General features: G+C 44.7%; 1 protein-coding gene across 1 annotated transcript in view; it reads left to right on the top strand.

Annotated features, from left to right (window-relative positions):
• Positions 1-17,048: 17,048 nt before the first annotated feature.
• LOC103063482 (immunoglobulin lambda-1 light chain-like) overlaps positions 17,049-26,260 on the top strand; it is a 55,731-nt gene continuing 46,519 nt past the window's right edge. The window contains exons 1-2 of the mRNA XM_088135396.1: positions 17,049-17,114; positions 17,386-17,691. Coding sequence (XP_087991522.1) covers positions 17,069-17,114; positions 17,386-17,691 — 352 coding nt within the window. The 5' untranslated portion in view covers positions 17,049-17,068. The remainder of the gene's footprint in view (positions 17,115-17,385; positions 17,692-26,260) is intronic.

Raw genomic sequence — 26,260 nt, 5'->3', positions numbered from 1 at the left:
TGCCCTTGAAGAGTATCCAGAAGCTTCAGCTGGTGCAAAATGCAGTGGCATAGGCAGTTATGTGTGTCCCTAGGCTGGTACATGTTCCACCTCTGCTCCCTGAGCTGCACAGGTTGCAGGTTTGCTTCCGGGTCCAATTCAAGGTGCTGACTTGGGTCTTCAAAGCCCTTCATGGCATGGGGCTGGGTTACCTGAGGGACCGCCTCTCCCCAGTTACATCAGCCCGTCCCATCGGGTCTGGCAGAGAAGGCATGCTGCGGGTCCCGTCTGCCAGAGAATTCCATTTGGCAGGTCCCAGGAGGGGGTCTTCTCTGCCATGGCGCCTGCCTTGTGGACTCTTCTCCCCCCAGAACTGGGATTAGCTCCATCCCTCTCAAGGTTCTGCAGGTCCCTTAAGACCTGGCTAGGTGATCAGGCCTGGGGGTCCCAGGGGACTGGGAAGATTTTGCGATGGCTCCCTTATTAATTTCATCCCATCCTGTTTTGTGTGCTTCTATAGCTATTTTATTTGTAATTCTTTTTATGTATTTATTCTTTTTAATTGCTGCACGCCACCCAGAGTCACTTTGTGTGAGATGGCTGGCTATATAAATATGACAGACAGACAGACAGACAGACAGACAGACAGACAGATAGACAGACAGATGAAAATCATTCCAATCAGAGACTTCAGCCACATTCGTTTCCATCTCTGTGTTTATTGCTGGACAGAAAAAAGGGAACATACAATTTTCATTGAATCCTAGAGTGTATAGTCGTCAAAAAAGATGCACGGTTCAGGAGAAGGTTTAAATCAGAAAGAGAAAATCAACTGAAATGTTGATTTCTATGACCACGTGGAGGAGCTGTTTCACTAAACTCCACATTCTTTAATAAGGCCCTTAAAGTTTTTCAGAATTAACACTGATGTAACACTACTGCCCTCCAGAAGGATTACCTCTGAAGTCCAAGGTCTTAAACCTGGAGAGTGAGATTATGGACACTGTTTTCCCCACCCTCCTCCTGAATCCAAATCATTCAATACACACTTCAATAAACATGGCTGAACATGGCTGACCCTGAAAAAGCTAAGCAGGGTCACAGCTGCTAGAAGCTTGAATGGGACCCTTCCAAGGTGTCCCCAGAATCGCAGTGTCTATAAGGGAGCTTCAGGCAAGAAAAGGAGGAAGCCTCCCCTGTCTGAAAGTTCTACTCAGCTGGAAGAGATGGACCAATGAGAGGTCAGGAAGGCAGAAGGAGGAGCTAGGCATGCAAATGGTTCCTGAAGCCAGTGGGGTTAATATAGGAAGCCCCCCATAAAGCTCACTTGCATTAACACATTGGCTCAATCTCCAGAAGCCCAAAAACTTCTCAACATGTTGGGAGCATCTCTCCTTGTCCTTCTGGGGTCTGGTGCACAGGTGAGTGAAGGAGAGCCCAACACAAGACCTTTCCCCAAATACTGAGCCCAAGAACACACATTTATGGCATTATTCTTCCTCCAGGATCCACTTCGCAGCCTACAGTGATTCAGGAATCTTCCATGTCACCTTCCCTTGGACAGACCGTTAAACTCTCTTGTTCCCTGAGCAGTGGACAAGTAACATCTTACAGCCAATCATGGTATCAACAAAAAGAAGGAAATTCTCCCAGATTCCTTTATGGTTACTACAGCAGTGCAACCGCAGGCTCGGGAGACCTCAGCCGCTTCTCTGCCTCCAAGGAAAGCAACCAAAATAAATGGTATTTGACCATCAGCAACATCCAGCCAGAAGATGAGGCTGATTATTATTGTGGTGTGTGGTATCACCCTAGTAATGTGCTCCACAGTGATACAAACTCAAGAGGAACTGAGACCAAAACCTCCAAGGCAAAAAGGCGCAGCAGAATTTGGGAGTCCATTTATTAATTTGAGTTCTTCAAGCAAAAATCCTTTGCTTTTTTAGTTCAGGCAAAATCTCCAGGAACGTGAGTTATATTAATGAATGGCAGAGAGAAGCTGGCTTCATAATCATCTATGATCATGGTTAGTTCCTCTCAGTCATGGATAAGCCCTCCTGGATAAGCACCACCCTTTGGCTTTCTGAGCTCTTCTGACTTAATGAAATAAGACTCTCTTCTATCGAAGACACTTGCTCAAGATAGGTCGACCTCACTCTGGGCAATAATTGAATGAGTTCCGGGAACTATTTCTAAGTTCTGTTTACTTTTTTCATTCTTACCTAAGTTTCAGACTTATTCTGGATTTGATGGTATATAACCAGTAGCAAGAAGTACCAAATTAAACATGGGTAGCTCTGTAGACCCTTTGAAAGGGGACTGATCTTTTCTGATATTCTGGAATCTCTTCTTGTGAAGATTTCTCGTCATTCTTCTTTTCTAATTCCTCTAAAAACCTGGTACACCAGCGTGCAGGGATATGAGCTTAGAGGATGTTACCAAGGCTTTAGGAAAATGTTTCTCTGGAGTTACGAACAATTTTCTCTGAGAATCTCACATCCGTTCTATGGCACCGATTCTTGCAACATGGCCACCAAAGCATCTCTAGGGCCCAAGCACAGATGAGGCAGAAGGTACTCCAAGGTGTGGGACAGTGATCAGTGCTGGATGATAGAAACTGAGAGGGAGGGAAGACAAAGGGCTGCTTGAAGGAACTCAATGTTCTCTGCTGGCTTGGAGAAGCTCAGATGTCTTGACTAAGATAGATCTACCTCTTCCATGAGCTTTGAGTCCTTGAGGCAAAGGAGAGAAAGAATGCCATGTAAAAACTCTCCAGGGAAGAGGTAAAACTGTAACTTTTCCTGAAATGTAAATCGTCATGAGGAACATAGGAGACCTCTGCAACATTTTTAATGGCAGTATAAGGACAACTGTGCTATTTATGCCGGAAAATATGGATTTCCATGAACCCTGGATGACCTCTGTGCTCATGTGATTACATGTTCCAGAAGAGAGCATCATCTTGATGAAGCTCACAAAGAGGAAAACCATAAGGCAGGTCATTAGATTCAACTAATCAGTTGGCTGATCTTGAAGAGGCTAAGCAAGATCAGAGCTGGTTAGAGCTTGAATGGGACCCTTCCAAGGACTCCCAGATCTCTAGCCCAGAATCGCAGTGTCCATCAGAGAGCTTCAGGCAAGAAAAGGAGGAACCCTCCCCTGTCTGAAAGTTCCACCCGGCTGCAAGACATGGACCAATGAGAAGGCAGGAAAGCAGGAGGAGGAGCTAGGCATGCAAATGGCACCTGAAACCAGTGAGGTTATTATAGGAAGCCCCCCATAAAGCTCACTTGCATTAACACATTGGCTCAATCTCCAGAAGCCCAAAAACCTCTCAACATGTTGGGAGCATCTCTCCTTGTTCTCTGCCTCCAAGGAAAGCAACCAAAATAAATGGAATTTGACCATCAGCAACATCCAGCCAGAAGATGAGGCTGTTTATCACTGTGCTGTCTGGTATTACCCTAGTAGTGTGCTCCACAGTGATTCAGACTCAAGAGGAACTGAGACCAAAAGCTCCAACTGAGAAAGTAGCAGCAGCTTTTAGGCGTCCATTGATTAATTTCAGTTCTTGAAGCAGCAATCCTCTCCTTTTAAGTTCAGGCAGAATCTCAAGGAAAATGAGCTATTTTGTATGCGGCAGAGAGGGGCTGTTTTCATAATCATCTATAATGGTGGTGAGTTCCTCTCAGCCATGGATAAGCCCTCATGGAAAACCACCATCCTTTGGCTACCTGAACTCTTCTGAGTCAACAAAATAAATCTCTCTTCCTTGAAGATTCTTTCTCAAGATAGGTTCTACCTCACTCTGGACAATAACTGAACGGGTTCCTGGAACTATTTCTGAGTTCTGTTTACTTTTTGTTCTCCCTCACCTGAGTTTCGAGACATCTGAGCTTGGAGCAGCTCAGATGTCTCGACTAAGGCAGATCGATCTCTTCTCGGAGCTTTGAGTGCAGGCAAAGGAGAGAAAGATGCCAAGCAAGGACTCACTTAGGACAAGGTCTTTTCCTGACATGAAAATCATCATGAGTAACATTAAACACTTTTGCAAACTGTTTTAATGGTTGCATAAGAGCATCTGTGCACATTAGGCAGGAAAATATCACTTTCCGTGTACCCTGGAATCACCTCTGTGTCCATCTGTTCATATGTTCCAGATGAGGGCAATATGTTGATGAACCCCCCTTGAAGAGCAAAAGCCTAAGGCAGGTCATCAAATTCACCTCCTCGTGGTCAATCCTTTTCCTTCTTGCTTTGCCTGGCAAGGCACCTCTTGCAACAGAAGAGAACAACCAGCATCATTTTATAGCCGTATCTGAACAAGGTCTATAACCAGACCGGATAGCCTGGGGATCATGGGAAGTAAACTTTGAAGGTTTGGGAGAGTAAAGTGAGATGAAGAAAACAAGAGATGAAAAGAGGAAATGAAACCATGACTTTCCTCCAAAGGCAATTCTTCTTATCCAAATGCAGCTAATAAGATGCAAGCTGAATTTGCATAAATGGGTGGACCCAGATTCCTGGGGCCTTAAAGGGAACATTGAAGTCTCCCAATCTGAGTTTCCCAGAAAGCTCCGTTCTCCATCATGGCGTGGTCTCTGCTCTTGGCCTTCTTCTTCATATGGTGCACAGGTAATTTAGGAAGAGCTCTCACTACTGACTTAATGTCTGCCACTATTCAGGGCTTGGCAAGTATCAAGCCAACCGGCAGAGGTGATTTCATGCTGATATGAGGGCCACGCCAGCTTCAGACCCATCAACATCCACACAGAGGACCTCACTGATGCGTGGATGAGGCTGTTACCACACTAGTCTGCATCTGAATTAGGGCTTTTCTTCAAAAGATACTGCTGTAGTTGACAGGTGCAATTTCACACTCTTCCTTTTTGAATTTCAGGGGCCAATTCACAGTACACCTTGACTCAACCTGCTGCCCAATCGTCTCCCCTGGGACAATCAGCAAAGATCTCATGTACCATGAGTCGAGACAGCCAAGTGGGCAGTTACTACATATCCTGGTACCAACAACACCCTGGAAAGAGCCCAAAATTCCTTCTCTATGATGCCAACAGCAATGGCCGGTTCACGGGGTCCAAGGACTCCTCCGCCAATGCAGCCTATTTGACCATCGCCACCCTCCAGGCTGATGATGAGGCTGATTACTACTGTGCTGGTGCTTATGGGAGTGGTAGTACCTGGAGGTAAACACAGTGATACAGGCGGTTGCAGAAGTGAGACAAAATCTTTCTCCTGAGCTGGTTGGAGAAGCGTTTCATTCTGCCCTGAACTCAGCATTCACCTGGCCTGGTAACCTTTCATGCACTGATGGTTTAAGAGCCAGCAGTGTTGTGATCTCAGCCTTGGCGAACCCAAAGATCTGTAATTGCATCAAGTATTAATAGAGTTTTAAACAAAAGAAAAAAGATGTGAATGATTCTGATGGGTTTTGCTCATCACAAATATGGGAAGGTTTGTAGAGCAACTGAAAAGAGGCAAATATACTCTGATGCATTGGAATCTCTCCTTGTTTTCTTCTTCTCCTAATGCTTCTTTTCCAACTCTTCCATAAACTTGCTAGACAAAGCAGGGGATACAATCTTAGAGAATGTTACCAGACCTCTGGAAGAGTTTTTGTCTGAATTTTGCAAATCAGCACTTCAATACACATTCAATAAACCATAAACAACATTGGGAGAAAGACTGTTCCATGATATCAATAGATCTTGAGAAAGGTCCTCTCTGCATCGTATATGAAGACAGAGGAGGGTCCACAAGGATCTCCGGCTGATTCTCCGACACCATCTCCTGCAACATGGCCACCCTAAGCATCTCTAGGGTCCTAGCACAGGATGAGGCAGAATACACTCCCAGGTCTGGGACAGTGATCACTGCATAGTGATACAAATTAGAGGGAGGGAAGAGAAATGGCTGCTTCAAAGGAGCTCCATGTTCTCTGGTGCCTTGGAGAAGTTCAACTGTCACCTGCAAGGAAGATCTTCCTCTTCCAAGGGCTTCGAGTGCAGGCAAAGGAGAGGAAGAATACTAAACAAGGATCCTCCTTAGCATGAAGTCTAAATCATGGATCTGGACCTCAAAAAGCTTTATCTCCTTCTCATTTCTTCCCCTAACTCACTCCTGCACACCCAGACACACATATAGAATTCTTGACATGAAAACCATTGGGATAAATATAGGAATTTGTGGTAAGTCTAGAAGACCAATGAGTGCTTTTAAAATGAGGCTTAAAAGAAAAATATCAATTGATATGCTCACTTCAATGATCATATGAGGCAAACCTTGCATTAAAGTTTCACATTCTTTAGTGTAGTTAACAAGAACTCTTGAGAAATACCAATGATCTCCAGTTACTGCAAGGCTGAAGAACATCATCTATCCCACTCATTCAGCAATGCAGCTCCAGGGTCTGGAGACCTCAGCCAGTTCTCTTCACCTCTGGCCTGGGGTGCATGTTCCTTCCTTCTGATGGGAACTGAAAACATGGAGGGAGCATCATTCATTTTCTTTCCAGCTTTGTGGATCTCAGTGTGGGAAGGGCTGTAATTGATTGTGACTCAGAGAGCCACAAGGCTGCAAGAAGAAACATCAGGGAGGTCCTAACAGCTGCATCCTTTACACAAAACAAAGTCTTACAGAGAAAAGGGCAAAACGTAAAACTTCATTTGCAGTATAAATTCTTCTCCACTTTGCCCAAACCACCTAAAGACTTGGATTTTATGCCCAAAAGTATTGGCTCCCCCTGGACAGGAACAAAGGAGCATCTAACTTTAGTGGAACATTCAAGTATTCCATCATTAAAGAAAAGTTGCAGGTTTCAGAACAAAGTTGAAGTTAGAAAGGGAAAATTAGCTGATATTTTCCCCTCTGTGACCACATGGAGGAGCTCTTCCACTGTATTCCACATGCTGTAATAACCTCCTTAAAATCTTTTCAGAATTAACACTGACATAACACTACTGTCATCTACAAGGATGACCTCTGTCCCCTGAAGCCCACGGGCTTAAACCCAGAGAGTGAGATGATGAACACCATTTTCCCCACCCTCCTCCTGAATCCAAATCAGCCAATCCACTCTTCAATAAACATGGCTGAACATGGCTGATCCTGAAGAAGCTAAGCAGGGTCAGAGCTGGTTAAAGCCTGAAGGGGACCCTGCCAAGGAGTCCCCAGAATCACAGTGTCTGTAACGATCTGCCACCCGCTGATCCCAAATCCAGTAACTTTCCTTGCAGCCAGTATTGATTCAAAAGAAAGTTCATTTAGTGAGAACAAGTGTACAGTTCCAAAGCATTCCTAAGACTGAGCCTGAGTGCACCAAAAGTTGTTTTTCTTACTTTTCCGTCCTTCACCCCCGACCTCCAGTTCTCCTGATTCCCTTGCTGCTACGACCTTGAGCATGCCAGCGCCTGTGATAAGGAGCCATCTGCTTCTAATGGTTTCCCATGCCTTCTCCCCCCCCCCCACTTTTACAATGGCAGATCCGCAGCATATAAAAAGCAATTGCTAAACTAGCCAACATAGCAATCTACTATTAAATCTTGCGAGGATTCTGACAGTGTCCATCAGAGAGCTCCAAGCAAGACAAGGAGGAACCCTCCCCTGTCTGAAAGTTCCACTCGGCTGGAAGACAGGGACCAATGAGAAGGCAGGAAAGCGGGAGGAGGAGCTAGGCATGCAAATGGATCCTGAAGCCAGTGGGGTTAATATAGGAAGCCCCCCATAAAGCTCACTTGCATTAAGACATTGGCTCAATCTCCAGAAGCCCCAAAACTTCTCAACATGTTGGGAGCATCTCTCCTTGTCCTTCTGGGGGTCTGGTGCAGAGGTGAGTGAAGGACAACCCAACACAAGACCTTTCCCCAAATACTGAGCCCAAGAACACACATTTATGGCATTATTCTTCCTCCAGGATCCACTTCGCAGCCTACAGTGATTCAGGAATCTTCCATGTCACCTTCCCTTGGACAGACCGCTAAACTGTCTTGTTCCCTGAGCAGTGGACAAGTAGCATCTTACAGCCTATCATGGCTTCAACAAAAAGAAGGAAGTCCTCCCAGATTACTTTTTTATTACTACAGCAGTGCCACCGCCGGCTCTGGAGACCTCAGCCGCTTCTCTGCCTCCAAGGAAAGCAACCAAAATAAATGGTATTTGACAATCAGCAACCTCCAGCCAGAAGATGAGGCTGGTTATTACTGTGGTGTGTGGTATCACCCTAGTAATGTGCTTCACAGTGATACAAACTCAAGAGGAACTGAGGCCAAAACCTCCATTGCAAAAAGCAGAAGCAGAATTTGAGAGTCCATTGATTAATTTGAGTTCTTCAAGCCAAAATCCTCGCCTTTTTTAGTTCAGGCAAAATCTCCAGGACCGTGAGCTATTTTGATGAATGGCAGAGAGAGGCTGGTTTCATAATCATCTATGATCATGGTTAGTTCCTCTCAGTCATGGATAAGCCCTCCTGGATAAGCACCACCCTTTGGCTTTCTGAGCTCTTCTGACTTAATGAAATAAGACTCTCTTGCCTTGAAGACACTTGCTCAAGATAGGTCGACCTCACTCTGGGCAATAATTGAATGAGTTCCTGGAACTATTTCTGAGTTCTGTTTACTTTTTTCACTCTTACCTAAGTTTCAGACGTATTCTGGATTTGATTGGTTATAATCTGTCGGAAGAAGTACACAGGTAACTTTGTAGACCCTTTGAAAGGGGACTGATATTTTCTGATATATTGGAATCTATGCTTGTTCTCTAGTTCTCCTAATTCTTCTTGGTACACGAAGTGGAGGGATACAAGCTTAGAGAAAGTTACCAGGACTTTGGAAAGGTTTTTGTCTGAATTTTGCAAATCAATTGTTCAAGAAACAACATTGGGACAATGGCTGTTCCCTGACACCAATAGATGCTGAAAAAGGTCCTCTCATCATCACATTGAAGGACAGAAAGAGGTCCACAAAGATCTTGGACTGACTCTCAAGCACCAACTCCTGCAACACGGCCACCCTACGCATCTCTAGGGCCCAAGCACAGGATGAGGCAGAATGTACTCCCAGGTGTGGGACAGTGATCAGTGCAGAACGATACAAACTGAGAAGGAGGTAAGACAAAGGGATGCTTGAAAGGAAGTCAATGTTCTCTGCTGGCTTGGAGAAGCTCAGATGTCTTGACTAAGGTAGATCTGCATCTTCCGTGCACTTTGAGTTCTGGCAAAGGACAGAAGGAATGCCAGGTAAGAACTCTCCAGGCAGGAGGTAAAACTATAACTTTTCCTGACATGAAAATCATCATGAGGAACAAAGGAGACCTCTGCAACATTTTTAATGGTTGTATGGATTTCCACCCCTTCATGGATCACTGCCCTGTCGTGGCGAAGGGGCTTGCATAACTCAGTGAAGCTATGAGCTATACCATGCAGGGCCACCCAAGATGGACAGGTCATGACAGAGAGTTCTGACAAAATGTGGTCCACTGGAGAAGGAAATGGCAACCCACTCCAGTGTCCTTGCCAAGAAAACCCCATGGACAATGTTAACAGGCTAAAAGATATGACGCCGGAAGATGAGCCCCTCAGGTCGGAAGGTGTCCAATATGCTACTGGGGAAGAGCGGAGGGCAATTCCAAGTAGCTCCAGAAAGAGTGAAGCGGCTGGGCCAAAGCCGAAAGGACGTTCAGCTGTGGATGTATCTGGAAGCGAAAAGAAGGTCCGATGCTGTAAAGAACAATATTGTATAGGTACCTGGAATGTAAGATCTATGAACCAAGGCAAGCTGGATGTGGTCAAACATGAGATGACAAAAATGAACGTCGACATCTTGGGAATCAGCGAATTGAAATGGACGGGAATGGGTGAATTTAATTCGGGTGACCATTATATCTACTACTGTGGGCAAGAAACCCTTAGAAGAAATAGAGTTGCACTCATAGTCAATAAGAGGGTGGGAAAGGCAGTAATGGGGTACAACCTCAAAAACGACAGAATGATCTCAGTGCGTATCCAAGGCAAACCATTCAATATCACAGTCATCCAAGTCTATGCCCCAACCACTGATGCCGAAGAAGCTGAAGTTGAGCGCTTCTATGAAGACCTACAACACCTTCTAGAACTAGCACCAAAAAAAGATGTCCTTTTCATCATAGGGGATTGGAATGCTAAAGTAGGAAGTCAAGGAGTAACCGGAATAACAGGCAAGTTTGGCCTTGGAGCACAAAATGAAGCAGGGCAAAGGCTAATAGAGTTCTGTCAAGAGAACAAGCTAGTCGTAGCAAACACTCTTTTCCAACAACACAAGAGACGACTCTACACATGGACATCACCAGATGGTCAATACCGAAACCAGATTGATTACATACTTTGCAGCCAAAGATGGAGAAGCTCTATACAGACAGCAAAAACAAGACCAGGAGCTGACTGTGGCTCAGATCATGAGCTTCTTACTGCAAAATTTAGGCTTAAATTGAAGAATGTAGGGAAAACCACTAGACCACTCAGGTATGACTTAGATCATATTCCTTGTGAGTACACAGTGAAGGTGATGAATAGATTTAGAGGATTAGATTTGGTAGACAGAGTGCCTGAAGAACTATGGACGGAGGTCCGTAACATTGTACAGGAGGCAGCAACTAAAACCATCCCAAAGAAAAAGAAATGCAAGAAAGCAAAATGGCTGTCTGATGAGGCTTTACAAATAGCTGTGGAAAGAAGGAATGCGAAAAGCAAGGGTGAAAGGGAAAGATATAGGCAACTGAATGCAGATTTCCAGAGAATAGCAAGGAGAGATAAGAAGGCCTTCTTAAACGAACAATGCAAAGAAATCGAGGAAAACAATAGAATGGGGAAGACTAGAGATCTCTTCAAGAAAATTGGAGATATCAAAGGAATGTTTAGTGCAAAGATGGGCATGATAAAGGACAAAAAAGGCAGGGACTTAACAGAAGCAGAAGAGATTAAGAAGAGGTGGCAAGAATACACAGAAGAACTATACAAGAAAGATCTTAATGTCCCTGATGTCCATGCTGGTGTGATCACTGACCTTGAGCCAGACATCCTAGAGAGTGAAGTCAAGTGGGCCTTAGGAAGCATTGCTAACAACAAAGCTAGTGGAGATGACAGTATTCCAGCTGAGTTATTTAAAATACTAAAAGATGATGGTGTTAAAGTGCTGCACTCAACATGCCAGCAAGTTTGGAAAACGCAACAGTGGCCACGGGATTGGAAAAGGTCAGTTTATGTTCCAATTCCAAAGAAGGGCAACGCCAAAGAATGCTCAAACTATCGCACAATTGCACTCATTTCACATGCTAGCAAGGTTATGCTCAAAATCCTACAAGCTAGGCTTCAGCAATACATGAACCGAGAACTACCGGATGTACAAGCTGGGTTTTGAAGAGGCAGAGGAACTAGAGATCAAATTGCCAACATTCGCTGGATCATGGAGAAAGCACGAGAGTTCCAGAAAAATATCTACTTCTGCTTCATTGACTATGCAAAAGCCTTTGATTGTGTGGATCACAACAAACTCTGGCAAATTCTTAAAGAGATGGGAGTACCAGACCACCTTACCTGTCTCCTGAGAAATCTGTATGCGGGCCAAGAAGCAACAGTTAGAACCGGTCATGGAACAACCGATTGGTTCAAAATAGGGAAAGGAGTACGACAAGGCTGTATACTGTCACCCTGCTTATTTAACCTATATGCAGAGTACATCATGAGAAATGCCAGGCTGGAAGAATCACAAGCTGGAATTAAGATTGCAGGGAGAATCATCAATAACCTCAGATATGCAGACGATACCACCCTCATGGCAGAAAGTGAAGAAGAACTAAAGAGCCTCTTGATGAGGGTGAAAGAGGAGAGTGCGAAAGCTGGCTTGAAACTCAACATTAAAAAAACTAAGATCATGGCATCTGGACCATCAATTCCTGGCAAATAGAAGGGGTAGAAATGGAGGCAGTAACAGACTTCATTTATTTGGGCTCCAAGATCACCGCAGACGGAGACTGCAGCCATGAAATTAAAAGACGCTTGCTCCTTGGAAGGAAAGCTATGGCAAGCCTAGATAGCACATTGAAAAGCAGAGACGTCACCTTGCCGACAAAGATCCGCATAATCAAAGCTATGGTTTTCCCACTAGTAATGTATGGCTGTGAGAGCTGGACCATAAAGAAGGCTGAGCACCGAAGAATTGATGCCTTTGAACTGTGGTGCTGGAGAAGACTCTTAAGAGTCCCCTGGACTGCTAGGAGGTCAAACCAGTCAATCTTAAAGGAAATCAACCCTGACTGCTCATTGGAAGGATTAATAATGAAGCTCAAGCTCAGATACTTTGGTCACCTAATGTGAAGAGAGGACTCTTTGGAAAAGACCCTGATGTTGGGAAAGAATGAAGGCAAAAGGAGAAGAGGACGGCAGAGGATGAGATGGTTAGATAGCATCACTGAAGCAATGAGCGTGAAACTGAGCAAACTCAGGGAGGCAGTGAAGGACAGGAAGGCCTGGCGCAATATGGTTCATGGGGTCACGAAGAGTCGGACACGACTTAACAACTGAACAAATGGATTTCCATGAACCCTGGATGATGACTGTGCTCCTGTGATTACATCTTCCAGCAATATGTTGATGAAGCCCACAAAGAGCAAAAGCCTAAGGCAGGTCATCAGATTCACCTCCTCGTGGCCAATTCTCTTCCTTCTAGTTTTGCCTCGATAGAAACCTCTTGCAACAGGAGAACAACCAGCATTATTTGATAGCCTTATATGAAGAAGAACTGCAACCAGACCAAATATCCTGGGCATTATGGGAAATAAACATTGCACATTTTGGAAGGGAACGACAGATGACGAAAACAAGACATGAAAAGAGGAAATGAAACCATGACTTTCGTCCAAAGGCAATTCTTCTTATCCAAACACAGCTAATAAGATGCAAGCTGAATTTGCATAAATGGGTGGACCCAGATTCCCGGGGCCTTAAAGGGAACATTGAAGTCTCCCAATCTGAGTTTCCCAGAAAGCTCCGTTCTCCATCATGGCATGGTCTCTGCTCTCGGCCTTCTTCTTCATATGGTACACAGGTAAATCAGGAAGAGCTCTGACTTCTGAGTTAATCTCTGCCAGTATTCAAGCCTTGGAAAGTCTCAGGCCAACCGGCAGAGGTGATTTCAAGCTGATATGAGGGCCACGCCAGCTCCAGGCCCATCAACATCCACACAGAGGACCTGACCGATGTGTGGATGAGACTGTTATCATCCTTGTCTGCCTCTGAATTAGGGCTTTTCTTCAAAAGATACTGTTGTGGTTGATCGATGACTTTTTTTTCTTTTAACAGTCTTCCTTTTTTAATTTCAGGGGCCAATTCACAGTACACCTTGACTCAACCTGCTGTCCAATCGTCTCCCCTGGGACAATCAGCAAAGATCTCATGTACCATGAGCCGAGACAGCCAAGTGGGCAGTTACAACATATACTGGTACCAACAGCACCCTGGAAAGACCCCCAAATACCTTCTCGCTAATGCCAACAGCAATGGCCGGTTCACGGGGTCAAAGGACTCCTCGGCCAATACAGCCTATTTGACCATTGCCGGCCTCCAGGCTGATGATGAGGCTGACTACTACTGTGGTGGTGCTTATGGGAGTGGCAGCAACTGGAGGTATCCACAGTGATACAGTCGGTTGCAGAAGTGAGACAAAATCTTTCTCCTGAGCTGGTTGGAGAAGCGTTTCGTTCTGCCCTGAACTCAGCATCCACCTGGCCTGGTAACCTTTCATGCACTGATGGTTTGAGAGCCAGAAATGTTATGATCTCAGCCTTGGTGAACCCAAAATTCTGGTTTCACTAATAATCTCAATTCAGTTTTGAAGAAATGAAAAATGATAGAAATGATTCTGATCTGTTTTGCTCACCACACTTCTACAGTAAAAGATATTACAATCCGTGCCTTCTGAAATAATCATATAAATTATCTCTCTGTCTCTCAATTTATCATCTGTCAATCAACTGTCCAGCCACATACCCACACACCAAAGAGATGAAAATGAAATTCTCCCCAAGCATCTACTTTGCTCCCTTCTGATGGCACTTAAAGTATGGTGGGATACTTGCTTAAGATAGGTTGACCTGACTCTGGACAATCATTGAGTGAGTTCCTAGAAATAGTTCTGAGATCTGTTCCCTTTTTGTTCACACTTACCTGAGTTTCAACCATATTCTGGATTTCATGGTATGTAATCAGTACTAGGATGTACCTGATTAAAGATGAGAAGGTTTCTAGAGCATTTGAAAAGAGACAAATATACTCTGATGCATTGGGATCTCTCCTTCCTTTCTGGTTCTCCTAATGTTTCTTTTCTAACTCTTCCAAAAACTCACTCCAATGACCATATGAGGCAAAACCTGCATTACCGTTTCACATTTATTAATGCAGTTAATGAGAACTTTTGAGAAGTAACAATGATCACCAGTTACTGCAAGGCTGAAGAACATCATCTGTCCCACTCAGACAGCAATGCAGCTCCAGGCTCTGGAGACCTCAGCCAGTTCTCTCCTTCTCTGGCCTGCTCTGCACTTCTGATGGGAACTGAAAACATGGAGGGAGCATCATTTCTTTTCTTCCCAGTTTTGTAGAATGGCTGTGTGGGAATGGCTGTAACTGATTGTGATTCACAGAGCCACAAGGCTGCAAGAAGACACATGAGGGAAGTCCTAACAGCTGCATCCTTTACACAAAACAAAGTCTTACAAAGAAATTGCAAAACGTTAAACTTCATTTGCAGTATAAATTCTTCTCCACTTTGACCAAACCACCTAAAGACTTGGATTTTGTGTCCAACAGTACTGGTTCCCACGCGACAGGAACAAAGGAGCATCTAACTTTACTGGAATATTCAAGTATTACATCATGAAAGAAAAGCTGGAGGTTTTAGAACAAAGTTTAAGTCACAAAGAGAAAATTAGTAGATATCTTCCCCTCTGTGACCACATGGAGGAGATCTTACACTATAGTCCACATTTTGTAGTAGCCTCCTTAAAATCTTTTCAGAATTAACCCTGACATAACACTACTGTCGTCTACAAGGATGACCTCTGTCCCCTGAAGCCCAAGGGCTTAAACCCAGAGATGATGAACACGATTTTCCCCACCCTCCTCCTGAATCCCCATCAGCAAATCCGCTCATCTGTAAACATGGCTGAACATGGCTGATCCTGAAAAAGATAAGCTGGATTAGAGCTGGCTAGTTTGAATGGGACATTCCAAAGGACTCCCACAACTGTAGCAGAGAATTAGAGTGCCTATAAGGGAGCTTCAGGCAAGAAAAGGAGGAGGCATCTCCTGTCTGAAGGATCCACCCGGCTGCAAGACATGGACCAATGAGAAGGCAGGAAAGCAGGAGGAGGAGCTAGGCATGCAAATGGCTCCTGAAGTCAATGGGGTTATTATAAAAAGCTCCCCATAAAACCCACTTGCATTAACACATTGGCTCAATCTCCAGAAGCCCCAAAATTTCTCAACATGTTGCGAGCATCTCTCCTTGTCCTTCTGGGGTTCTGGTGCACAGGTGAGTGAAGGACAACCCAACACAAGACCTTTCCCCAAATACTGAGCCCAAGAACACACATTTATGGCATTATTCTTCCTCCAGGATCCACTTCTAAACCTACAGTGATTCAAGAATCCTCCATGTCACCTTCCCTTGGACAGACCGTTAAACTCTCTTGTTCCCTGAGTAGTGGACAAATAACATCTTACGAGCAAGTGTGGCTTCAACAAAAAGAAGGAAATCCTCCCAGATTCCTTTATTATTACTATAACAGTGCAACCGCAGGCTCAGGAGACCTCAGCCGCTTCTCTGCCTCCAAGGAAAGCAACCAAAATAAATGGTATTTGACCATCAGCAACCTCCAGCCGGGAGATGAGGCTGTTTATCACTGTGCTGTCTGGTATTACCCTAGTAGTGTGCTCCACAGTGATTCAGACTCAAGAGGAACTGAGACCAAAAGCTCCAACTGAAAAAGTAGCAGCAGCTTTTAGGCGTCCATTGATTAATTTCAGTTCTTGAAGCAGCAATCCTCTCCTTTTAAGTTCAGGCAGAATCTCAAGGAACACGGGCTATTTAGTATGCGGCAGAGACGGGCTGTTTTCATAATCATCTGTGATCGTGGTGAGTTCCTCTCAGTCATGGATAAGCCCTCATGGAAAAAAACCATCCTTTGGCTTCCTGAACTCTTTTGAGTCAACGAAATAAATCTCTGTTCTTTGAAGATTCTTTCTCAAGATAGGTTTTATCTCACTCTGGACAATAACTGAATGAGTTCCTGGAACTATTTCTGAGTTCTGTTTACTTTTTGTTCTCCCTCACCTGAGTTTCGAGACATCTGAGCTTGGAGCAGCTCAGATGTCTCGACTGAGGCAGATCTATCTCTTCTCGGAGCTTTGAGTGCAGGCAAAGGAGAGAAAGATGCCAAGCAAGGACTCACTTAGGACAAGGTCTTTTCCTGACATGAAAATCATCATGAGTAACATTAAACACTTTTGCAAACTGTTTTAATGGTTGCATAAGAGCATCTGTGCACATTAGGCAGGAAAATATCACTTTCTGTGTACCCTGGAATCACCGCTGTGTCCATCTGTTCATATGTTCCAGATGAGGGCAATATGTTGATGAACCCCCCTTGAAGAGCAAAAGCCTAAGGCAGGTCATCAAATTCACCTCCTCATGGTCAATCCTTTTCCTTCTTGCTTTGCCTGGCTAGGCACCTCTTGCAACAGAAGAACACAACCAGCATCATTTTATAGCCGTATCTGAACAAGGTCTATAACCAGACCGGATAGCCTGGGGATCATGGGAAGTAAACTTTGAAGGTTTGGGAGAGTAAACTGAGATGAAGAAAACAAGAGATGAAAAGAGGAAATGAAACCATGACTTTCCTCCAAAGGCAATTCTCTTATCCGAATGCAGCTAATAAGATGCAAGCTGAATTTGCATAAATGGGTGGACCCACATTCCTGGGGCTTTAAAGGGAACATTGCAGTCTCCCAATCTGAGTTTCCCAGAAAGCTCCGTTCTCCATCATGGCGTGGTCTCTGCTCTTGGCCTTCTTCTTCATATGGTGCACAGGTAATTTAGGAAGAGCTCTCACTACTGACTTAATGTCTGCCACTATTCAGGGCTTGGCAAGTATCAAGCCAACCGGCAGAGGTGATTTCATGCTGATATGAGGGCCACGCCAGCTTCAGACCCATCAACATCCACACAGAGGACCTCACTGATGCGTGGATGAGGCTGTTATCACACTAGTCTGCATCTGAATTAGGGCTTTTCTTCAAAAGATACTGCTGTAGTTGACAGGTGCAATTTCTATTTCACACTCTTCCTTTTTGAATTTCAGGGGCCAATTCACAGTACACCTTGACTCAACCTGCTGCCCAATCGTCTCCCCTGGGACAATCAGCAAAGATCTCATGTACCATGAGTCGAGACAGCCAAGTGGGCAGTTACTACATATCCTGGTACCAACAACACCCTGGAAAGAGCCCAAAATTCCTTCTCTATGATGCCAACAGCAATGGCCGGTTCACGGGGTCCAAGGACTCCTCCGCCAATGCAGCCTATTTGACCATCGCCACCCTCCAGGCTGATGATGAGGCTGATTACTACTGTGCTGGTGCTTATGGGAGTGGTAGTACCTGGAGGTAAACACAGTGATACAGGCGGTTGCAGAAGTGAGACAAAATCTTTCTCCTGAGCTGGTTGGAGAAGCGTTTCGTTCTGCCCTGAACTCAGCATTCACCTGGCCTGGTAACCTTTCATGCACTGATGGTTTAAGAGCCAGCAGTGTTGTGATCTCAGCCTTGGCGAACCCAAAGATCTGTAATTGCATCAAGTATTAATAGAGTTTTAAACAAAAGAAAAAGATGTGAATGATTCTGATGGGTTTTGCTCATCACAAATATGGGAAGGTTTGTAGAGCAACTGAAAAGAGGCAAATATACTCTGATGCATTGGAATCTCTCCTTGTTTTCTTCTTCTCCTAATGCTTCTTTTCCAACTCTTCCATAAACTTGCTAGACAAAGCAGGGGATACAATCTTAGAGAATGTTACCAGACCTCTGGAAGAGTTTTTGTCTGAATTTTGCAAATCAGCACTTCAATACACATTCAATAAACCATAAACAACATTGGGAGAAAGACTGTTCCATGATATCAATAGATCTTGAGAAAGGTCCTCTCTGCATCGTATATGAAGACAGAGGAGGGTCCACAAGGATCTCCGGCTGATTCTCCGACACCATCTCCTGCAACATGGCCACCCTAAGCATCTCTAGGGTCCTAGCACAGGATGAGGCAGAATACACTCCCAGGTCTGGGACAGTGATCACTGCATAGTAATACAAATTAGAGGGAGGGAAGAGAAATGGCTGCTTCAAAGGAGCTCCATGTTCTCTGGTGCCTTGGAGAAGTTCAACTGTCACCTGCAAGGAAGATCTTCCTCTTCCAAGGGCTTCGAGTGCAGGCAAAGGAGAGGAAGAATACTAAACAAGGATCCTCCTTAGCATGAAGTCTAAATCATGGATCTGGACCTCAAAAAGCTTTATCTCCTTCTCATTTCTTCCCCTAACTCACTCCTGCACACCCAGACACACATATAGAATTCTTGACATGAAAACCATTGGGATAAATATAGGAATTTGTGGTAAGTCTAGAAGACCAATGAGTGCTTTTAAAATGAGGCTTAAAAGAAAAATATCAATTGATATGCTCACTTCAATGATCATATGAGGCAAACCTTGCATTAAAGTTTCACATTCTTTAGTGTAGTTAACAAGAACTCTTGAGAAATACCAATGATCTCCAGTTACTGCAAGGCTGAAGAACATCATCTATCCCACTCATTCAGCAATGCAGCTCCAGGGTCTGGAGACCTCAGCCAGTTCTCTTCACCTCTGGCCTGGGGTGCATGTTCCTTCCTTCTGATGGGAATTGAAAACATGGAGGGAGCATCATTCATTTTCTTTCCAGCTTTGTGGATCTCAGTGTGGGAAGGGCTGTAATTGATTGTGACTCAGAGAGCCACAAGGCTGCAAGAAGAAACATCAGGGAAGCCCTAACAGCTGCATCCTTTACACAAAACAAAGTCTTACAAAGAAAAGGGCAAAACGTAAAATTCATTTGCAGTATAACTTCTTCTCCACTTTGCCTAAACCACCTAAGACTTGGATTTTATGTCCAAAGGTATTGGCCCCAAATGGACAGGAACGAAGGAACATCTAACTTTAGTGGAACATTCAAGTATTCCATCACTGAAGAAAAGAGGCAGGTTTCCGAACAAAGTTTAAGTTAGAAGGGGAAAATTAGCTGATATTTTCCTCTCTGTGACCACATGGAGGAGCTCTTCCACTATATTCCACATTCTGTAATAACCTCCTTAAAATCTTTTCAGAATTAACACTGACATAAGGCTACTGTAGAAGTATGACCTCTGTCCCCTGAAGCCCAAGGGCTTAAACCCGGAGGGTGAGATTATGAACACTGTTTCCCCACCCTCCTCCTGAATCCACATCAGCCAATCCACTCTTCAATAAACATGGCTGAACATGGCTGATCCTGGAGAGGCTAAGCAAGATCAGAGCTGGTTAGAGCTTGAATGGGACCCTTCCAAGGACTCCCAGATCTCTAGCCGAGAATCGCAGTGTCCATCAGAGAGCTTCAGGCAAGAAAAGGAGGAACCCTCCCCTGTCTGAAAGTTCCACCCGGCTGCAAGACATGGACCAATGAGAGGTCAGGAAAGCAGGAGGAGGAGCTAGGCATGCAAATGGCACCTGAAACCAGTGGGGTTATTATAGGAAGCCCCCCATAAAGCTCACTTGCATTAACACATTGGCTCAATCTCCAGAAGCCCAAAAACCTCTCAACATGTTGGGAGCATCTCTCCTTGTCCTTCTGGGCATCTGGTGCAGAGGTGAGTGAAGGAGAAACCAACACAACTCCTTTCCCCAAATACTGAGCCGAAATTGCCCAAATTTATAGCATTCTTCTTCCTCCAGGATCCAGTTCTCAACCTACAGTGATTCAGGAATCTTCCATGTCACCTTCCCTTGGACAGACGGTTAAATTCTCTTGTTCCCTGAGCAGTGGACAAGTAACATCTTATCAGCAAACATGGCTGCAACAGAAAGAAGGAAGTCCTCCCAGATTCCTTTATTATTACTACAGCAGTGCCACCGCCGGCTCTGGAGACCTCAGCCGCTTCTCTGCCTCCAAGGAAAGCAACCAAAATAAATGGTATTTGACCATCAGCAACGTCCAGCCGGAAGATGAGGCTGTTTATTACTGTGCTGTCTGGTATGGCTCTAGTAGTGTGCTCCACAGTGGTACAGACTCAAGAGGAACTGAGACCAAAACCTCCAATGCAAACAGCAGCAGCAGCTTGCTGGAACCGATTCGTTCAATTCAGTTCTTCAGTCAGCAGCCCTTGTCTCTTAGGCTCAGACAGAGGCCTCAGTGCCGGTCGTCTGTTTTAAGGAATGGCAGAGAGGGGCTGCCCTCCTATTCCTGTGCGACCCTACCCATTTCCTCCAAGTCACCTTTAAGCCTGCATAGCCCTCATGCCTTCCTGAACTCTTCTGAGTCAACGAGATGAAACTCACTTGCCTTGTGGTCCCTTGCTCAAAAGATCGGCCAAACTCTTCCAGAGGCCTGCGATCGTTTCTGAGAACTGTTTTCTTTTTAGCTACTTTTCTCTAAGTTTCAACCCTCTTCTAGATGATGGTGAACTTGGTGAAGGAGGTCCAGGACTAAATAAAGGAACCTTTGCTTATTGCTCAGGTAGAAGAAAAAAAGAATTTCCTGGAGCGATTTCTCCCAAAAGCTGTTAATTGATTTCAACCTTTGACTTTATCTGCATTTTATTTCTATCAATCCAGTTCTGTATCTCTCCATGAAAGGAGATAAATGCTGTACAACAGAGACCACCATCAGCAAATGCTGCTTTAGAATTTGGCCTTTTGGGGGGGGTGTCTTTCTTTCTTTGTATTCTTCTTTTTGTGTTCCCCTATTATTGTCTTCTATCAATAAGACAATCTTGTATCAGAGCACAATAGAAACCGACTGAATCTGCCGTCAAGGCGAGGGGAAGGAAGATCGCCACGAACAGATGGGCAGCCCAGGGCAAGGGCAAGGGGTGGAAGCGAAGGGTCACCGCCGGTCAAGGGGGGAACCCTGTAAAACGACTGTAAGGAGCCGCGCCCATCCAGTCCTGGCTTTGTCCGTAACCGCTACGCTTTATGCTTGAGGAAACTACCTTTCTCCTGAGCCTGTGTCTCGCGAGGTTCTGTTCAGGGCCGAATGCAGAAAACCATATGCTGTCCATGTGATCCTCCAGGGGGCTTGCAGGAGGAGAAGAAAAAGATGAAAACAAATCCTTCATTCCTTTGTCGACTTTGTTTCATTGACCAAATAAAGGAAGCCAAGGAGAACAATCAGGGAATGGAGTAATTCACAGAAGATCAAATATTTTGATTCTTTTGGCAGGTTCCTTTGCCCAGTATCTCCTGACGCAGCCGCCATCCGTGTCTATGTCTCTGGGGCAAAACAGAAGAATCACTTGCTCAGGTAACAACATTGGAAGCAAAAATGTTCAGTGGTACCAGCAGAAGCCTGGGGCTCCTCCTGTTCTCATCACATATGAGGATAGCCAGAGGCCCGCAGGGGAAGTAGGACAAAAACCTCCTTCTAAGGCAGTCATCTTTTACGCTGACGTGGAGAAGGTCAACTGCCTCCAGCAAGGAAGGTCTCCCTCTTCCAAGGGTTCAAGGGCAGCCAAAGGAGAGAAAGATTGGCAAGCAAGGATTCTCTCTAGGGTGAGGTCTAAATTATGGATCCTGACCTCCAAGACCCTTCATCTCCCTGTGATTCCTCCTCCCCTCACTCTTCCACAGACACACCCAGATATTTCTTGAGATGTAACTCATCTTGAGGAACATAGGAGACTTTTGCCACTTTCTATTTGTTGCATAATGCCAACTGTGCACACTATGGAGGAAAATATGGCTTTCTGCCTCTCCGTCATGTCCATGTGATTACTCTAGAGGTTCTAGATGTGTGCAACCTATTTAGGATGCAGGAGCAGGACCATAAGGCCATACATCACAAAACTTCCTCGAGTCCAATTCTGCTTCTTCTTGCCTTGCTTGGCCACCCACCTATTGCAACAGAAGAAAACACTTGGCATTGTGTTTATGTTTATATCTGCATATGTCTGCAAACACACCATGTTGCCTATACATTACTTGGGGGTGGGGGGAGTCCAATCTCCCTGGGGAGTACCCAGTAGGGAAAGACTGCATTAATGCAACACCACTTTCTCCTATGCTGTTTAATTCAACACCTCATCTGAAAAATTCATTGGCTGTCTAACACAGAACATTTTGCTAGGTTGGTTCCACACCCAGTGGCTGCTCGCAGATGACCTGCTAAGAAAAGGTGGTATCCAGGGGGAAAGAGCCATGTGAATCCTGACTGTTAAAGTGCAACATCCATGATGCCCTATTTCAAAAACGTGAGTGGTCTCTCCTTTGACTGCTGAGGTGGCAAGAATAGGGCAATGACAAATTCAGTGGTCTAATGCAATCATTACACCTGCTATCTCAACTAAAGTAGGAACCACAGGACGAAGGTCTGAGGGAGGAAAGAGAGATGTAGGAAAGAAGAAAGAAACCGAGGAAGAGGAAGAGGATACTTTGCCTTTTCCTCCCAGTGCAATAGTTTGTATCCAAATGCAGCTAATCAGAATCAAGCTGAATTTGCATCAATGGCCAGGGCCAGATTCCAAGGGATTGAAAAGGAAGAACCGAGTCTTCCCATCTCCTGGAAAGCTCCATTCTCCACCATGATTCGGGCTCTGCTCCTTCGCCTCTTCTTCATAGGCTGCCCAGGTAATTTAGAAAGAATGATCATTCCTGAATTAATCTTGCCAATATTCAACACTTGGAAAGCATCAAGGTCACCTGCAAATCTGGTTTGATTCGGATAGGTCCGCCACACTGGGTTTGATGCCTTCAAACCCATCAGAATCGATCTATATATATGACTCATGTGTAGATGAGGCTGTTATAACACTGGTCTGAATTTCAGTGAGAACAGATCTTCAGAAGATACTCCAATCGTGAATATCTAGGATGCCCATCTTCAATCTTTCCCTTTATATGTTCAGGTGTCAAGTCACAGTACACCTGAACTCACCCTTCTAAACAACCACCTCCATCAGGACAATCAGCAAAGTTCTCATGAACCACGCATCGAGACAGACAAGCGGACAGTTATAACATGTTGGTACTAACAGAAGGCTGGGAAGAGTCTTCTCCAAAATGCCAACAGGATCCAAAAATACCTCTGCCAGTGCAGCCTGTTTAACCATTGCAGGCTACAGGCTGATCAGGAGGCTGAGTACTATGGTGTTGGTGGTTATGGGAATGGTAGCAACTGGAGCGATCCACTGTGTGAGAGACAGCTGCAGAAGCAAGTCAAAGTCTTCTCCTTCAGCTTGGTGGAGAACCGTTTCTTCCCGTTCTGAACTAACCATCAGCCTGGGTTGGGAAATGTTCCTGGGCTAAAGATTTAAGAGCCAACACAATGCCTGTCTCAGACTCGGTGAACTTGGGCTAGGAGTGCCAGTTCAGCTTTAACCTGTACAAAATAATAGGACCGGATTATATTTGTTTCGTTCCTCATATTTTCCTCATATATTCACTGAGCCACAAGGTTCCAAGAAAAAACAGCAGGGAAGTCCTGTGAGCTGCACCCTCTAAATTAAATGAAGTATTACAAAGAAAACGACAACATTTAAAACTTCATTTGCAGAATAAATTCTTCTCCACTTTGGCCAAGCCACCTAAAGACTTGGATTTTGTGTCCAAAAGTATTGGTTCCCACTGGACAGAAAGAAAGGAACATCTAACTTTAATGGAATATTCCAGTATTAGAGAAAAGATGCAGGTTTCAGAAGAGGGTTTAAGCTAGAAACAGGAAATTAGCTGATATCCTCCTCTGTGTGACCACATGGAGGGGCTCTTCCACTATATTCCACATAATTTAATATGGTCCTTAAAATCTTTTCAGAAGTAGCACTTACATAAGGCTACAGCCATCTGGAAGGATCGCTTCTGTCCCCTGAAACCCAAGGTCTTAAACCCAGAGAGTGACATTATGAACACACTTTTCCCCACCTCCTGAATCCACATCAGCCAATCCACTCTTCAATAAACAAGGCTGATCCTGGAGAAGCTAAGCAGGGTCAGAGCTGCTAGAAGCTTGAATGGGACCCTTCCAAAGACTCCCAGATCTGTAGCCCAGAATCGCAGTGTCTATCAGAGAGCTGCAGCCAACAAAAGGAGGAAGCCTCCCCTGTCTGAAAGTTCAACTCGGCTGGAAGAGGTGGACCAATGAGAAGTCCGGAAAGCAGTAGGAGGAGCTAGGCATGCACATTCTCCCCAAGCATCTACTCTGCTCTCTTCTGATGGCACTTAAAGTATAGCAGGACACATGCTTAAGATAGATTGATCTGACTCTGGATCATAATTGAGTGAGTTCCTGGAAATAGTACTGAGTTATGTTTCCTTTTTGTTCACCCTTACCTGAGTTTCAACTATATCCTCAATTTCATGGTATATACTCAGTGGGAGGATGTACCTGATTAAATATGGGAAGGTTTGTAGCGCATTTGAGAAGAGACAGATATTTCCTGATGCGTTGGAATCTCTCCTTGCTTTCTGGTTCTCCTAATGCTTCTTTTCTAACTCTTCCAAAGACTCGCTACACAAAGCAGAGGGGTACAAGCTTAGAGAATATTACCAGAGCTTTAGAAGAGTTTTTAGAAGAGCTGGAGATTGAGATTATGAACATTATTTCCCCCACCCTCCTCCTGAATCCAAATCAGCCAATCCGCTCATCCATAAAAATGGCTAACCATGTTGTAGATTAAACCAGGTGAACTTGCAGATAGAGGTCCAGGACTAAATAAGGGAACATTTACGGACCCTTGAAATGGGGATGGAGAGTGTCCAATGGGATGGAATCTCTCCTCCTTTTCCCAATCTTCCAAAAAGATCCCAATCTAGAGTTGAGTTTTACACTTAGAAACATTTTATCATAAATGGTCAGGCCCAGATTCCAGGGGATTGAAAAGGAATAACCGAGTCTTCCCATCTCAGTCTCCTGGAAAGCTCCATTCTCCATTACAATTTGGATTCTGCTCCTTCGCCGCTTCTTCATAGGCTGCCCAGGTAATTTAGAAAGAATGATCACTCCTGAATTAATCTTGCCAATATTCAACACTTGGAAAGCATCAAGGTCAACTGCTATTGTGGTTTGATGTGGATAGGTCTGCCACACTGGGTTTGTTGCCTTCAAACCCATCAGAATCGATCTATATATATATGACTCATGTGTAGATGAGGCTGTTATAACACTGGTCTGGATTTCAGTGAGAACAGATCTTCAGAAGATGCTCTGATCATGACTATCTAGGATATCCACCTTCACTCTTTTCTTTTTATGTTCAGATGTCAAGTCACAGTACACCTGAACTCAGCCTTCTAAACAACCATCTCCATCAGGACAATCAGCAAAGGTCTCATGAACCATGAGTCGAGACACACAAGCGGGCCATTATATCTTGGTACTGACAGAAGGCTGGGAAGACTCTTCTCCAAAATGCCAACAGTAACGGTCAGTTCACAGGATCCAAAAATACCTCTGCCAGTGCAGCCTGTTTAACCATTGCAGGCTACAGGCTGATCAGGAGGCTGAGTACTATGGTGTTGGTGGTTATGGGAATGGTAGCAACTGGAGCGATCCACCGTGTGAGAGACAGCTGTAGAAGCAAGTCAAAGTCTTCTCCTTCAGCTTGGTGGAGAACCGCTTCTTCCTGTTCTGAACTAACCATCAGCCTGGGTTGGGAAATGTTCCTGACCTAAAGATTTAAGAGCCAGCACTATTCCTGTCTCAGTCTCGGTGAAAATGGGCTAGAAGTGCCAGTTCAGCTTTAGCCTATGTAAAACAAGAGGAATGGATTATATTTGTTTCGCTCCTCATACTTCTGGCAATCTGTTTGGGTTTCTGTAATGCACTCTACATGGGGCTGCCCTTGAAGAGTATCCAGAAGCTTCAGCTGGTGCAAAATGCAGTGGCACAGGCAGTTATGTGTGTCCCTAGGCTGGTACATGTTACACCTCTGCTCCCCGAGCTGCACAGGTTGCAGGTTTGCT

This window comes from Python bivittatus, unplaced genomic scaffold, assembly GCF_059951505.1.
Source record: "Python bivittatus isolate LINGU-HERP-01145 unplaced genomic scaffold, Pbiv_v1 ctg000100_np1212, whole genome shotgun sequence".
In the NCBI taxonomy this organism is placed as follows: domain Eukaryota; kingdom Metazoa; phylum Chordata; class Lepidosauria; order Squamata; family Pythonidae; genus Python; species Python bivittatus.
Note: the sequence above shows the minus strand (reverse complement) of the source record. Positions and strands in the feature narration are given on the sequence as shown.